This window comes from Excalfactoria chinensis, chromosome 18, assembly GCF_039878825.1.
Source record: "Excalfactoria chinensis isolate bCotChi1 chromosome 18, bCotChi1.hap2, whole genome shotgun sequence".
In the NCBI taxonomy this organism is placed as follows: domain Eukaryota; kingdom Metazoa; phylum Chordata; class Aves; order Galliformes; family Phasianidae; genus Excalfactoria; species Excalfactoria chinensis.
In genome coordinates, this window is record NC_092842.1 from 3883894 (window position 1) to 3898592 (window position 14699).

The following is a 14699-nucleotide window of genomic DNA, read 5'->3' on the forward strand; positions in this document are numbered from 1 at the left end:
GTTGCCTTACAGATTTAGTCTTTCCTGCCAATTGTGCCCTCTATGAGCCCTTACTTTCCCCAGACAGAAGTGCTACTCAAAAACACCAGGTTGCCCAACACAACCAGCAAGAATTCAAAAGCAGGTGCATCACAAACAGAAGTACCCATCAGCCTGGAGAGCAGTCCTGCAGCATCTGTAAGCACACATTAGATCCCATCCTTTTTGTTAAGGTTTATACTTTCAGGCTCAGAGGTTTAAGCCAGGGATGTGTTCTTTATCTGCCCATCTCTGCAGCACAATTGAATGTCTAGCCTTGACCTTTAGTGAAAGAAGCCAAATCTACAGGCAGTGGATGTTACACAAGTATTTCTTAAGAGCATCACTGACGTTCATCACACAATGGGTATGTATAGAAATAAAGATCTATTGTAAACACACCACATTCTATCATACTGGCAACATTACTGTACACAATAATTCATTATTCAAGAAGACAATTGTGAAAAATAAAGGTCATGCAATAGTTCATGTGTCGTCACAATATACATACTAGCAGAAGAGAAGGCTTCCCACTGCCTTGCACCTAGAGATACAGCAGTGCAATGGGATGTTAACACCATTGTGCTGACTTACAGGACTTACAATTGCTTTGAGCAATCCTGGCTTTCCAGCAGCATCCCCACCACTGAGCCGCTTCTCCCCACGCAGCAATCCAGGCCAGCAGCCAGGAAGGGCTGAGCAGACCTCTCCATGTTCTGCTGTACACAAGGTGTGCTCCAAGAGACTGCGTGGTCAGCTGGGTAAAACCTGACATACAGCAAGCCCAGCAAGTCAAATCCCTCACAAACAAACATAATGGTAGGTTTCATCTCCCTCCCATCAGGGACCAAGTGACATAAAGGCAGCAGATACATGGGCTTCCATCTCATCATGGGACACAGCACAACTGCCCAGTCATTGATTTAGTTATGCAAAGGAAACAATCCCCTGTTCTGTGCCACGTTGTCATCTTGAGCAGAAGCAAAACGCACCTTTCATACAGAACAAAGCCATGGGTACTGATACAGACTATACCACTTGGGGGCCTCTGGGAGAACACATATGCCTTGAGCAGAAGTACCAATTAGGAATGGGTTTCAGCACTCAGAAGGCATTTCTTGAGCCAAACGTGGGCTGAGGAAGCTCAGACAACAAAACAGGAGACAGGCTCTGAACAAATGCTCCCCTGTGTCACTGATATTTCAGCGCTAGGGGCTGGGTTCAGACCTTAGTCTGCTCATGCTCAAGCCAAAAGGAAAGCACACTGCAATCGTTACAAGAACATCTGCTTTGAAGAGGCTCTCTCCCTTACCACCCCCTGCCCCTCTTCCAAAGGACACCAAATTCTGCTTCTCTGGCTTATCTCTGACTGCACAGACCAGTTCTCAAGAGTCACTGCAATTACTGCCTTTTTCATTCATTGCTTTCCACATCTCCTTCCCCTGCATTTCACTCAGCCCCTCTCCATCCCGACCCCCCTCAGGTCTCCAAAAGCAGTGGGATAAGAATGTTTTTCTGTTGTTGATTTTCATTTGAACCCTTCAGGCTCATTTCTGTTTCGCTTCGCTAGCTTTAGAGAACAACAAGATTTGGAAAGCAGCTGAATGTGTTATGTCGAGTCATGGCTGCACCACAGCCCCCATGCACGAGCTGTGCTCACATCAAGCTACGGAGGAGCATCATGGCAGCACACCCACACAGCAACAGATACCCACAGAAGTCAGTATCCTTACAGCCCAGGTACTCCACTTTCCTTTGGTACCCTATGAGCCCACTGAGTGGGCAGCACAGCCAGTCCCTGGGCAGTCTGTTGTGTGCCTGAAGTGATCCCAAGGAAGCCCACATATGTAGCTTTATGCTAGGGGGGGTCAACAGCAGGTTCCAGCCCTGCTTTTCAGATGGGCTGTGTATTTTGAGATGACCTGGTGCAAAGTTAGAGATGTTGCGACATTCATCCCTGCAAAAACAAGGGTTAACACATTTGATCAGCTCCCTGGTTCTGCTACAATGCAGTCACCGAGGATTTCTAACACTACAGCCATAGCTCAGCTTATATATTATATAAGTCCCCATGCATCGGGAGGGGAGACGGAAGCTGAGCAGACAGTTTTCTGTTGCAGAAGGTCACGCTGCTTCTTCACTCTATCTGTAGGAGGGGAAAAAGAACACACAGAAGGGAACACCTTGGGAGGAGGCTCAAAACACAGACATCATTTAGCCAGTTTTCCACTGAGTGCTTTCTTCCTACCTAGAAATCTAAGCTCCCACTCTCACGAGTCATTGCTGGGGCCTGGATGGGCAAATACTTTCAGAAGATGGGATTTCAAGCAGCACTTGAAGCCTCTGTCAGAAAGATCAACTTCTCCTTATCCTTGCAGACACCACAAATAGCTTCCAGCTTTTGCTAGAAATGCACACCTAGATGGTGTGGTAAAGCACGAGCACAGCCCTTCACCTTTGCCATCTTAATTGGGAGAAAATCTGCAGGATACGCAGTCACAGCTGTGTGTGCTGTAATGCAGGCTTCCTTTCCAGCTATTAGTGACCAAGGTCAATTCTTTACTACCAAGTGCCGTGGAGGGCTGTGACCCGGGGAGTCCTGGCATGCAACTGCAGAGCCTTGTGTTATTCCTGCAGAGGAAGCCCGCAGTGGGAGCAGATTGGATCCACGTGCTTCTGCCTGCTTGTGATCCCAGACTAGATAGATAATCCCTTCATGGGCTGCTGCTCTACAATTGCGGTACAGCGGCCAATCCAATCCGAGAGCCAAAACCAGGCCCAGGGGGATAATTCCCCTCCTACTTCCCAACAACATGGTGAAATCTACTTGTTTCCATAGAAACAAATCAGTTTTTATGTCCACACTGCTCCGACTCCCTCACTGCCATGCATCAGCCCCGAGCTGCTGAGGCTGACAGGTTTCATACAAGTGTCTGCAGCCATAGGTCAAGAGCTTGCAGGAGAAACGAGGGGTATTCCTACGGCACACAAAACCCATCTCACCCACAGCATCATTTGCTTCAGTTCCTCTCCGCTGGGAGAGAATTAATGAGTAATATCCTTCCCCTCCTCCATTTCGAGGGCTGACTTATCTGCCAGATCCCTCCCTGCCACGCTCCCGCAGATGGGTTAGCCCAGAGCATGAGAGGGAACAAAGCACAGATGGGAAAAGGAAGGCAGGACCCCACAACACCTCAGGTGCACTCATGAACCAATTTCCTCTTTGTATTCCTTGCAGGTAGCAGCCGGAAAGGGATTTTCTTGTTCGGAGGCCCTGCCGTTTTACTGGGGAGGATTATTTAGAGAGTGGTACAGCCTATGGTGCAATGACTGGTCTCAAAAAGTCAGTGCCCATTATAGCAAATGCCGCAGTGACTGTCAGCTGCAGCAGAAGGAGGGGAAGAGTCCTGAGAGGCTGCAGAACCACAGCACTGCTGCTGTGCAGCTTCCCCTGGGATCCTTTGGGTAATAGAAAATGAAGCCCTGGATCTTGCATGCCGCCTTGGGATATTCAAGGTGAAGAATAAAGCAGCACTGATTCTATGCGACAATATCAGGAACTCAAGGGAAAAAGCAGCCCAGCGCATCCGGAGTGGATGTGGCAGCAAGGATTACGCATTCGTGGAAAACCACAGCTTTGATTCCAAGGATGAGAATCCCAGCAGGAAGAAAACAAAGCTCATTTCACCACAGGGCTCTGCTTCTTCAGCTCATTTGAAGAGCAAGAAGCCAACCCAGCCAACCCAGGGGAACAGCACCCACTGCACTGCCTGGGTGCAGAGGACTCCATGGACACAGACATGCTGTGCTCTCCATCCCAGCAGCTCTAAAGCAGACTTTGCGTGCCTTGATGATTTTTCTCCATCATCATATGGAAGCAAGTTTATCTTTTACTCCCACTGAAGCATACAAATACTGCAAAGAAGTCACAGACAATATATTCTGTTATATATACAGCTTCACCTGCAGGGCATCATCTCCATAGCAGCCCTGCAAGTTTCAGACAGCAGCCTTCACAAGGTCAGTTCTAGGCATCAAAACCCTAAAAAAATATCAGTTCAGCTCAGTGCCAGATGTAGAAAAGAAATCCAGTTTTTCTAGCCACAAAAGGTAAACCCATGACCCAGCATCTTTGCTTGCCTCCTCAAGCTGCACTGATCTGTCACAATTATGCAGCAGTATCGTTTGTGCCAAAGCAGAGCAAATGTACTGACAAATCCTGGCTCTGCCATAGCAGGACAGTGGCAGCCTTTAAAACATGGCCTGTACAGCTCCTGCAACTTGAGCAGAGAGGAAACAAAGGACAAGCTATACAATAAAACCCTGGGACAGGAATGATGAACTGATGGGGAAGCACGAACACTACAATGCACTAGTATTAACATGCTCAAACTGATGAGCAACACATTAACCTTTCTATTCCTCCACCACCAGTGTCTCAATCTGTCCCAGCTCTCCAGAGCCCTACAGCAAAGGCCCCTCTGTGCTGGGGAACTCCAACAGTCCATGCAGAAGTAACCAATATTGATATGATATCCCACATGGAGACTCCTGATAGAAAAAGGCTTATCCTCCTTTTTGCCTTTCTCTCCTTCACAAAAGGAAACTGGTGCAATGACAGATCCAAAGACACCACAGGTTCATAGTAAGTGTCATCTTAGATGTCTTGTCAAAACTCTTTCACCTCTGGCGTCCTGGTATTTGCTGCAAGGAGAACAAATATAGCTCAAGGCACATTCCGTCACTGCAGCATGACACCTCCTCCACTCCCAGACAGTCTCCTCAGTGCCTGAATGCCACAAAAGGCAGAGAGAACTGAAATGGTTCATTGGAAGAGGCAGAAACACTTGGATCCCACTATTAAGAACCCACAGAAGCTATATGAGGAAGGGGGTGGCATTTCAAGCCCCTCTGTGCCACCATTGTCCAGGTATAGGTGGTGGGTGAGTACAATTGGATTCATGTACCCTGACAATTTACCTTGCAGAGGTACGAGTGCTGTGAGCAGGAAGGCAGGCTGGTTCCCTGCTGGTGGCTCAGGCAGGGAGGGCAGTTCTGCAGGGTAACTGCATCATTCAGCCCCAGCACAGCCTGGCCACAGTGCACAGCCACCCTGCAGGGGGAATTTAAGATGCCAATGGACACCTCTGCTGTGTGGAGAAGTACACAGGAATGCTGCCAAGCTCCTTGCTACGCACTGCACCTCTGCAGTTTCAGATATAATTAGGATCACCCTGGCTGGAAACACAGTGCAGAGACGCTGTATCTTAAGCCCTTGAAGAAAAACAAGCAGACTGATGGTTACCACCGCCAGTGCAGTAGCATTAATTTCTACTTCAAAAACCTCTGAAGAACATTTCCATTTCCAAGCTACACCAAAAACAAAAGTAGGATCGATAGCCCCAAGAAGAAGGAAGATTTTTGCCTCCTGCCCAGGGAGATCTGCTAGAGCCAACCAGAGGCACAGCATCCCATGGCCCAGGGATTACTGCTTCTCTGGTAAACATCAGACAGTGCCTATAAATGACAAAAAAAGGGCAGGTTTATATACAGGTAGGTATATACATCCACGCAGTTTCTAAAGGAGGCTGTGTCTTCATGAAGAGCTTTGGAGCAGAAGAGTGCCAAAATTGGTGCTGCACTTTATGGGCACTCTGAACCTATAGTGAAACTGAGGTGTGATGACTTGGACAAACCACCCAGCATCTTCTGATCTTCCCACTCCTTCCCCTCTTCTCCTCTGAGAAAGGATTCATCTAAACCCCTCTGCTTGGTGCTTTCCCCCTATCCTGCCTCCCTTTAAGCCAGTGCACTGATTATAACAGCATTTGCTTTTGCCTGTCCAGCTCAAAGTCATTCAAACAAGATAGCAAAATATAAAGTACTAACTCAGCACCTTGCTGGTTCTTCTGCTGTAGCTATTCTTTAAACACCATTCTTTCATTTGCAAGGCTCATTCAGGAAATTGACCTCTAAGATGAACTTGGAATGCCAGGAAGTTCAAAGATCCTTGCATGACAAATATATTATGTATGAACAGGCACAAACAGAGTAATCCCAAGGAACCCAAATGCCAAACCAAAGTAGCAGAGCCCAGAGAAAGGAAATGCACTGCCTGCCTTCTGATTGCTGTGCTGATGCAGAAGAGGTACCCTGAGCTTCAGCACTGGAGCTGCAGCATCAACTCTGCAGTGTGACACCCCCAGAGGATGTTCTGCACTTTGGTATATATGCTGGTCCCCTCCCTGCCCTGAGCTGTACCACTACTGCAGACCTCACAAGGCCATCTCCACGCTCAGGCAATTCCCAGCTATTCATAGAGGAGCTTCTATTAAAAGTAAAAGCACAATCAGCTTAAGAAATATCCAGAGATTACTCTAGAGATCACAGCAGCCAGAAAGAGAGAAAAATCTAATGTGCATTAGAATCAAAGAGCTCCATCCCCGCTCAGAGCAGTGTATGTTTAGAGTGAACCACAGGCAAGTCAGTGGAGCCAAATATCACCATTAAAAGTAGGAGTTAGAGCTCTGTTTTCTGCTAGCTTAATTCTGAGCTAACAGCCTATCACGATACACTCCTTCACTGATGGAGAACCATCCCTGTGCTGGTGAGCAGGCAGCAAATGAACAGTTATTATAAGGCCCTGCTCATAGAACTTTGTAATTACTCAGATGGCAAATTGCTCCCAGAGCTGCAATGGGCTGCTGATTTTTGTCAGAGCCCCGAGCCAGATCCTACCAAAGATACTCTGCCTTTACATGTGTGAGAGTGACAGGAATGCAAAGAAGAGGAGCAAAACAAAGGCTTGTTCAGAGGTTCTGCCTTTAGGTATCTCTTCCTTGTGCTGAGAAATTCAGCACAGCTTCCCCCAGCCCTGCATCTCCAGTCTCAAAAAAGTGCTTTTTCTTAATGATCTCCAGGGTAAGTTGACTCTGCTGTAAAAATGCTTGCAGATGTTGAGCATCAGCTGCACAGCATCTCTGTAGAATTCTGCCTAGCGATGCTTTCAGAGCCTAAATGCAACTGAAAAGCTATTCTGAAACATGGCTGCAGATCACACAGTTGTTTTTTTTTAATATAGGATTACATCAACATTGCTGGTTCTTCAGCCAAAATCCACAGCAGCATCACTTGAATACCTGCTCAGTCCTTTCCCAGGTACTGTGCCGGCCACTCTTACACCAAGACAGTTTCACAAACAAAATGACAGTCCAAGCACAGCCAGGCAGGATCTCCACAATCCTCCTGCTTGCACAGGCAGTATTAACTCTTCACCCTTCACCACAGCTGCAACAACACAACCTGGAGCCATAAGAAACAGGAAACGGAGTGCTAAAGGGGACTGCTGAGGCAATAAATTATTAAAATAGTATTTTCACCCCCCGAGACTTGAATTCAACTCCTGTTTCAGTCGAGTGAAGAACTGGTTTTTTTCCAAGCTTCACTCTGCATAATTTTTTTTGTTCATTATGGCTGCAGTACAAGTATTTTAACAGAGCTTATAGCTCTGCTATAGCCCAGGGACATCAGCTCTGATTTCCAGAAAGGGAAGGCCCACATCTAAGGCAGGCCTTACAGAATTTGGAATTCTTTAGCTCTATCTCCTGGAGCACTTCAGGAAACAACGTCCTTTTCTTTAGAGGATACCCACAAGCATCCCCGAAATGGATGTTCTCAATACAGAATCCACACTGCTCTTCTGTCAGCTTAACCGCTGTGCCCAGGGCTCTAAGAAAAGCCACACGAGTCATAAGACTTGCAGAAAAGTGGCAGAAGTTGGCAAGTTTGCTTTCAGTCAGCAAATCAGTTTGCGAAGCTTGCATAACGCCCGCATCCAACGTGTGTTAGGCTGAACTGCAGGAAGCTGCTGAGCAGAGACCGAAACAGCATCTCACCTCAAAGTATCAAGTCCCTCAAAGTGATGTCAGCCCTTTTCTTGAACGCCCCTAGGACAGTGACTCCACCACCTCCCCAGGCAGCCCAATCCACGACCTTTCTTTCTGAGATGCTCCCTCATACCCAGCCCAAACCTCCTGGTGCAACGTGAGGACATCACCTCTCATCCCATCACTATTAAGTAGAAGCAGAGATTGACCCCCACCTCACCACAACCTCCTTTCAGGGGCTGTACAGAGCAACAAGGTCTTCCCTGACCAAACTCCATCAAGTCACCCAATAATAAGCATAATACATCTTTTAGGAAGACCATAAATATAAATATAAACAGAATTTTAGAGCTTTTCAGAACAAGCCTGAGCTGCTCCAGAGCTGACCAGGCCACCCAAGTGTTCAAGGTCACCAGGCCCAAAGCTCTGGGCTCATCCCTCCGGGCCATGATGGGCTCTGCAGAACCTCAGAGACTGCTGGCTTTGATGCAGGGCAGCTGGCAAAGGAGGTGAGATCCACGCTGCAGAAACACAGCTCAACAAGTCCACAGCTCTGCGAGCAAAGCACCTCAAAGTCTGCACCCACATGTATTGCTGCCAGCCTGCCTCGTGCAGCACATCAGTGCTTTCTAAGCAATCCCCAACCCTCACACCCAGCAAACATGCTGCCAGCTTCTGCAGAGCAACCCTCAGCCTCCAAAGATGCCCAGTACCAAACAGCACACGAGGCTGCACCAACTGCAGAGGCTGCACACACCACTGCTGCAAGGAAGGCACCACTCATCATGCACTGCTGCATCATCACCATAGAGGTCCCATTTATTGCTATGAAAAACAGCTTTCCTCTTGTTGTTAACCTTCTCTGGCATCATTTCTAGTATCCATTAATGATATATGCATGTGATGTGACCAAGAGCCTCTAAGGAAGGCACCCATGATTGGCACCCAGACCCCAGCATTGCAACACAGCTCCAACCTCAGGCCAGCCAGACCCATCTGTCATCACATCCGAAATCAGAAATAATTCAGCTCGAGAGCAATGAGAAACTGTGCCACCAGTGGGCCGTTCCCTTACTGTGCATGATTTTCTTCTCCTTGGCAGATTTCATTTTAGCTTTCCTCCCAGCCAGCAGTACTCTGACTCATACAGTTACGGATCTGTGAGTCCAAGGAGGAAAGCATTACACCCAAAACTGTTTTTCCCTTTGCTTAGTGACATATTAATAGGGTTTGCTGTGCATATTGCCAGTGGGCTTCTCATCACAGATGCCACCTCAAAAACAACTCTACATTGGGCAATACAGGCTGAGCTCCACATGCTTTGAGGCGACTGCCCACCACCCCTTGTCAGTGTCTTGTTTTTGCCACTCAAGTGCATGGTCTGAAACAAGAACTGGAGGACTGGTTCACATGGGTGGAGCCCTCATGGGTTTGCTCCTAATAAATCTGCTCAGCGCATCATAACAAGTTTCGCCCCTCTAGCCGGAACACAGCAAGAGCTCCATTTCCTTGATTAAATTCTGCTATGTCATCTACTTCTTCAGTTTCCCTACAATAAGGGTTCACCTTAAAGATGCTAAGAAGTCTTCACTCCAGCATTTTCACTCACTCTCGGGTAGGCAGGCTGGAGCCCGAAGCACAAAGAAGCAATGTTGAGCAATTCACACGGCCAGGAAGGGGACCAGCTTCCTGCCTTGGAATAACATTTTCAGAAGGTGCCTCAGATACAGCAGGGCAGACAGACTCCCACTCCTTCTATTTAAGTACAGCGCAGTTCTGCCTTCACAGAGGCACTGGGGAAGGCGGCTTCAAGGCCTTCACTTGGCATCCCCAGTGAGGGATTGATCCGTGGCTCCCAAAAACAATCAGCAGCCTTTAAAAACAACGTTTGTCTACAGCTGAAAGGCTGTAATAACGGTAAGCACGTGGAGTGCTGAAAACCAGTAACAGCTTCAGCACAGGGGAATGCTTTTAGGAGTTCCCCCCCCACTGGTTTTGCTGACCCTTATCAGCTCGATGCCACAGCATAGTGTTTATAAAGCAAGCACAAAAGACAACGTTTACCCATCTCAAATCACAAGGAATAATAGTCAGAAAGCTCCAAAACTCCCCACACGAGGATAGCTGTGACAACAAGAGAAAGCCCCACTCTAGCACCAAAGCTCCCAACCTGCCAGCTCTCAGGTGACAAATTCCTGCCACTTTCACACACCAGCAGGTTCCAACAAGCCCCACCTGGCATGACATGAGCATCACCTTCCAAATTAGGTACAGCTGGTTTCCTCTTCGCTGCACGAACAGTCTGAAAGATGCCATAAGCTTCTCTTTTCCTACAAAATCTAAGGCTTGTGGCAGTTACCAGAAGTACGAGGTCACCACTGAAGAGCTACGATCAGCAGTCAGACAGCAAGGCCTGCAGAGAGCACCCAGCTGCTGCAGGAAGCAGAAGAGATACGAGACCTATATTTGCTTGAACCAACCCCTGCACGACTAACAGAAGCAGACAGAGGACAAACACAGGCGCTGTTGCACCTACAAACTTCAAGATTCAGGCGTCCTTTTTTCTTCTGACAGCCACCCATCTTATGTTCTGCTTTAACTTAATTATGCATCTCCTCCTACTGATTCTCCTCCTCCAAGTCTTTGCTAGGAGCCATATAGATTTCTCCAAAGCTAGAATCATTTATCTCGTGGTCTACTGTAACCCATCACCCATTCCATCACAGCACTCCATGCTTTTCTCAGCCTTCTAATTAATGCTGAGTGAAAAGAGGTACTTTCTTCACTAAGGACTAAAGGTTGCTGCCATTTGAAGGTCCATTATTTGACCACGATGCATTTCCCTGAACAGCAGAGCCCTACTCCTGGCTCTCACACTGTGCTCTACAGCTCTGAATAAGTCATTTTCCAAGAAATGCCTATGGTTTTAACTTGCAAATAGGCAACAGCATTTGTCCAGCTCACAGACCATACAATAATTACACATGTCTTGCAATTAGAGTCTCTGCCAGCACTCCGGCAATGCTGCCTTTTCCCTGGTCTTTTATCCATCCTGGTGAATACCTCAGAAAGCTTTTCCAGTGCTGAAGTCTGTGCTATAGGAGAGACAGGACTAGCTCAACACAACTGAGTTTTAGGTCCTGATCTGCCTCTAATTTCCTTCCAGCAATTTACAACCATAAGCTAATTCAGCACACACCATCAGAGCCTGCTGGGTTGGTATTTGGTTAGGGGTATATAAGATTGCGAGAGAGAAGGATGCTTCTGAGATGAATGCTCAGGTCTGGGATCAAATTAATGTGATGAATTCAATCCTCACAGTGTTGGCACTGCTTGGCTCCCTTCATCAGAAACATGACGGTTTCACCTCCGTTCAAGTCCTTCCACCCACTGTTCCCAGCTCACAGTCACTGCCTTCTCTGCAGCCCCCTTAGCCCATCTGTTCTGCAGAAGCCAGAGGTGCCTTGTTCTCCTCACGAGGAGCAATGCAGCAGGAAGGCACCAACACCATAAGCATGGATTCAGTGACCCTCTGAGGTCTCTTCCAATGCGAATTATCCTCTGAGCCCATAACCACAGCAGCAGCAAATGCCTAGAGATGACCAGATTAACCTTCCTACCAGTTTTGAGGCCCAGGATAAACCAGTCTGCAAACAGACGTGTCACCTGGCTGGCTTCTGCACAGCTTCTCTTGTCTCTTCAGTGATTTTAACACCATCAGCTGCTACAGCAGCCACCATGCTGAGTCCCCGGCAGCAAAAGCACACATAGCTGCCTTGTCGACATCTGGTATTATAAACACAGGCTCTGCATTGTTGGATAATCCGTTAACAGCAGAAGAAGTGACACTGAAGGAGTAATTAGCAGCAACTAAGAAGCCTTCGTGTGAAGGAAGAAAAAAAGATATTTGTTTGGGAAGATACATAAGTAAACACCGATTGCAGTCAGCAACACTCCTCTGTGCTTTGAGGCTTTCAGCATGTGTGGGATTCAGCGCTGCTGCAAGATGTCAGCAGCAGCCCCGGGCTGAAGTCCTGCACAGCCAGAGCCTGGGGCTGGCACGGGGACCAGCAGGTTGTCCTGCTGCATGAACACAGCTTGATAATCTGGAATGAGTTTGACAGGCATGGAGGGGGGAAAGCCAGCCCTGCAGGACCTGCAGCCCCTCTACTGAAGCACCTCTACCAAGCACATCATGCAGCCCAACTGCATCAGCTGCTGTTTGCATGCAGACCTCCGAACACTCTGAGCAGCTCATCAGCACCCTAATTTTGTATGCAGTGAGCAGCTGCTGCACCACCATCCCAGCACCAGGCTGGAGATGTGACATATGCCATGGCCATGCTAACAATTACATTTGTACACAGCAGGCCACAGTTCCTCCTCACAGCCCTAGCACAATGAGGAGCCATGCTTATTCGATTCTTCCATAGCTGCTGCTTGTGTTTTTCAACCCTACACAAAGCAGTAACACGATGCATTACAGCAGGCTCCCCACGCTATTTTAGCAGGTTTGGGTTTTGCAGCATAAACACATATATTCTGCATAAAACGCCTCACGTTACCAGTCTCTAACCCAGGCAGCATTCAATGCTATCAAATGGAAAAGGACCTCCTCCCTTTGACATGTTTTTCGTTTCCAGCCTAATTATTTCCCTTATATGCTTTGCTATGGACAGCTTCACACAGCTCCTGCTCTGGAGACCCACCATTACTGCATTCCCTTCAAGCCACCATAGCACACTGCTGGAGGGACTGACGGGTCACTGAGGTCACAGGTTCTGCCAGAAATCATCCACAAAATGGAAAACAGGAGCACGATTTCATTCACTTGCCCTCCAGCTGGCGGACACTCCCCAGCTCCCATTGGTCCCAGTGGAGATGACCAAGACCCCATGATGTTTTCTCAGCCTCAAAGAAAGGGGCAGCAGACCCCAACCACCATCCCTCAATAAACCCTCCTCCAGCCCAGCAGCCATCCAGTACACACTGCAGCAGCGCCTGCACAGATCCTCTAAAAAGGATTTACGAGGTCAGGCTGCCAGTACTTAGAAAGCATGAAAACAGCAGAGCCAACAGGTGAACCCGCTGTGCTTACATGCTCCAGGGGACCCCTCCTCCCCTTCAGTAAGTTGTGGGGCTGCAAATCTTCCCCTTCATGGGTAGGAATTTACACTTTCGTCTGGGTTGGTGAACAAAAAGGTGGATCCTGGTGACCTGAGGCTCAGTGAAACACATTCATGCCATGTCCTTCCCTGCAGGACTCCCAGGATCTCTGGGGAATACTGCGTAGACTGGAGGAAGCCTTCCAGAAAGGCTCTCGAATGCTGGATGTGTTTCTGTATCTTAAAGAAATCTTGCTCCAGCTGTGCTTTCTCTGAGCAAAATACAATCCTGTGCCTTCTGCCCACAGTATGCAGCACTGCTCGAGGCAGAGGAACAGAATTTGAGGAGCTTGCAGGTAAACAAACAACTCGTACACACTGCAGACCTCCCTCACAAGCCATTCTGTATTGTACGTTTAAGCTGGAAGAGGAGGGTGGTGGGAGAACAGCATCCCACCGACATTGTCATCAATACAGCTTTCTGATAAAGAAAAGCCCACGCAAGCATCTGAGCAGGTATCACAACAGCTGCTGCTTTCAGACAAGGCAACAGCAAGCTGCTTACAGCATCGCAAAATACCTTGATAGCTCAACCTGCGTATGGCTGAACGCAATTAATTAAGGAGGTCAGCACAGCTGAGGAACAACCCCTCCCCAGGTGTTGTGTGTCTGCGCCGGAGCGGATCACGGCGCTGCCATTGACTCAAGTTGCAGATGATGAATGCGAAGGTCACATGAAGGGAAGGCAGCGGTGCATCGCCTGCCACAAAATGGTAGCAGCGGGGATGCGGGCACAGGGGGAGGGAGAGCCCCGTCCATCCCGCAGCTCCAGACGCGGCACCCAACACGGAGGGGGCGAACGCGGAGCACGCCGACCCTCAGCCTCACGTACACCCGAAGGGGCACCTGACCGAGGAGGGGCGGTGGGGGGGGGGGGGGGCGATGATTCGGGGCCGTTCCGCTCCGTTATGTAACGGGGGCTCCCGCCAGCCCCGAGCTGCGGCAATGCCGGGGGCTCCGCCGCGGATCCCTCCCCCTCCTCGCCCCGCAGCGCCCCGCACTGCGCGCACCCCGCGGCTCTCGCAATGCACCGCGCCGTGCGTGCGCTGCACCACCCGTGCGCCCAACGGCTCCGCCGCGTGCAGCCGGCAGCCCCGCGCCCTGCACCGCGCTCCGCACGCATCGCTCCAGCGCCCGGCGGCTTCTCCCGTGCCGCTCCGCCCGCACACCCCGCGGCCGTGCCGCACGCACCGCCCGTATCCCCCGCAGCTCCGCTCACGCCCCGCACCGCCCGCAGCTCCCCGCTCCGTACCTGCCGACGAAATTCTCCAGCACCGAGCTCTTGCCGGCGCTCTGCCCGCCGACCACGGCGATCTGCGGCAGGTCGAGGTTCGCGTTCTGCCCGATGGCGGCGAAGGCGTCCTGCAGCCGGTTGACCAGCGGGATCAGATCCTCCATCCCGCGGTTCCCCATGGCGGCGGCGGCGTGGCTCCTCGCTCCCGCTGTCCGCCCGCTTCAGCTCTCACAGCGGCGGGTACCGACCCTCCCCGCCCGGCCGCAGGGCAGCAGCCCGCTCCGCTCAGCCCCGCTCGACGCCGCCCGCTGCCGCCCGGGCTCAGCTCTGCTCCGAGCGAGACGCCGCCGCCGCAGGGGGGCGCTTTAAGGCTGCGGACGCCACGCTGCACGC

The 14699-nt window shown here is 49.8% G+C and overlaps 1 protein-coding gene across 21 annotated transcripts in view; it reads right to left on the reverse strand.

Moving 5' to 3' along the window:
- DNM1 (dynamin 1) overlaps positions 1–14632 on the reverse strand; it is a 57016-nt gene extending 42384 nt beyond the window's left edge. For 19 of the 21 annotated variants that reach the window (XR_011905566.1, XR_011905565.1, XR_011905564.1 and 16 more), the window contains exon 1: positions 14325–14631. Coding sequence is in view for 12 of the 21 variants with exons in the window: in XM_072352963.1 (XP_072209064.1) it covers positions 14325–14485 (161 nt within the window). In the remaining 9 variants the exon portion in view is untranslated. Of the gene's footprint in view, positions 1–14324 lie in introns of all 21 variants that reach the window. The other 2 variants (XM_072352964.1, XM_072352959.1) reach the window with 1 other exon arrangement.
- Positions 14633–14699: the final 67 nt, after the last annotated feature.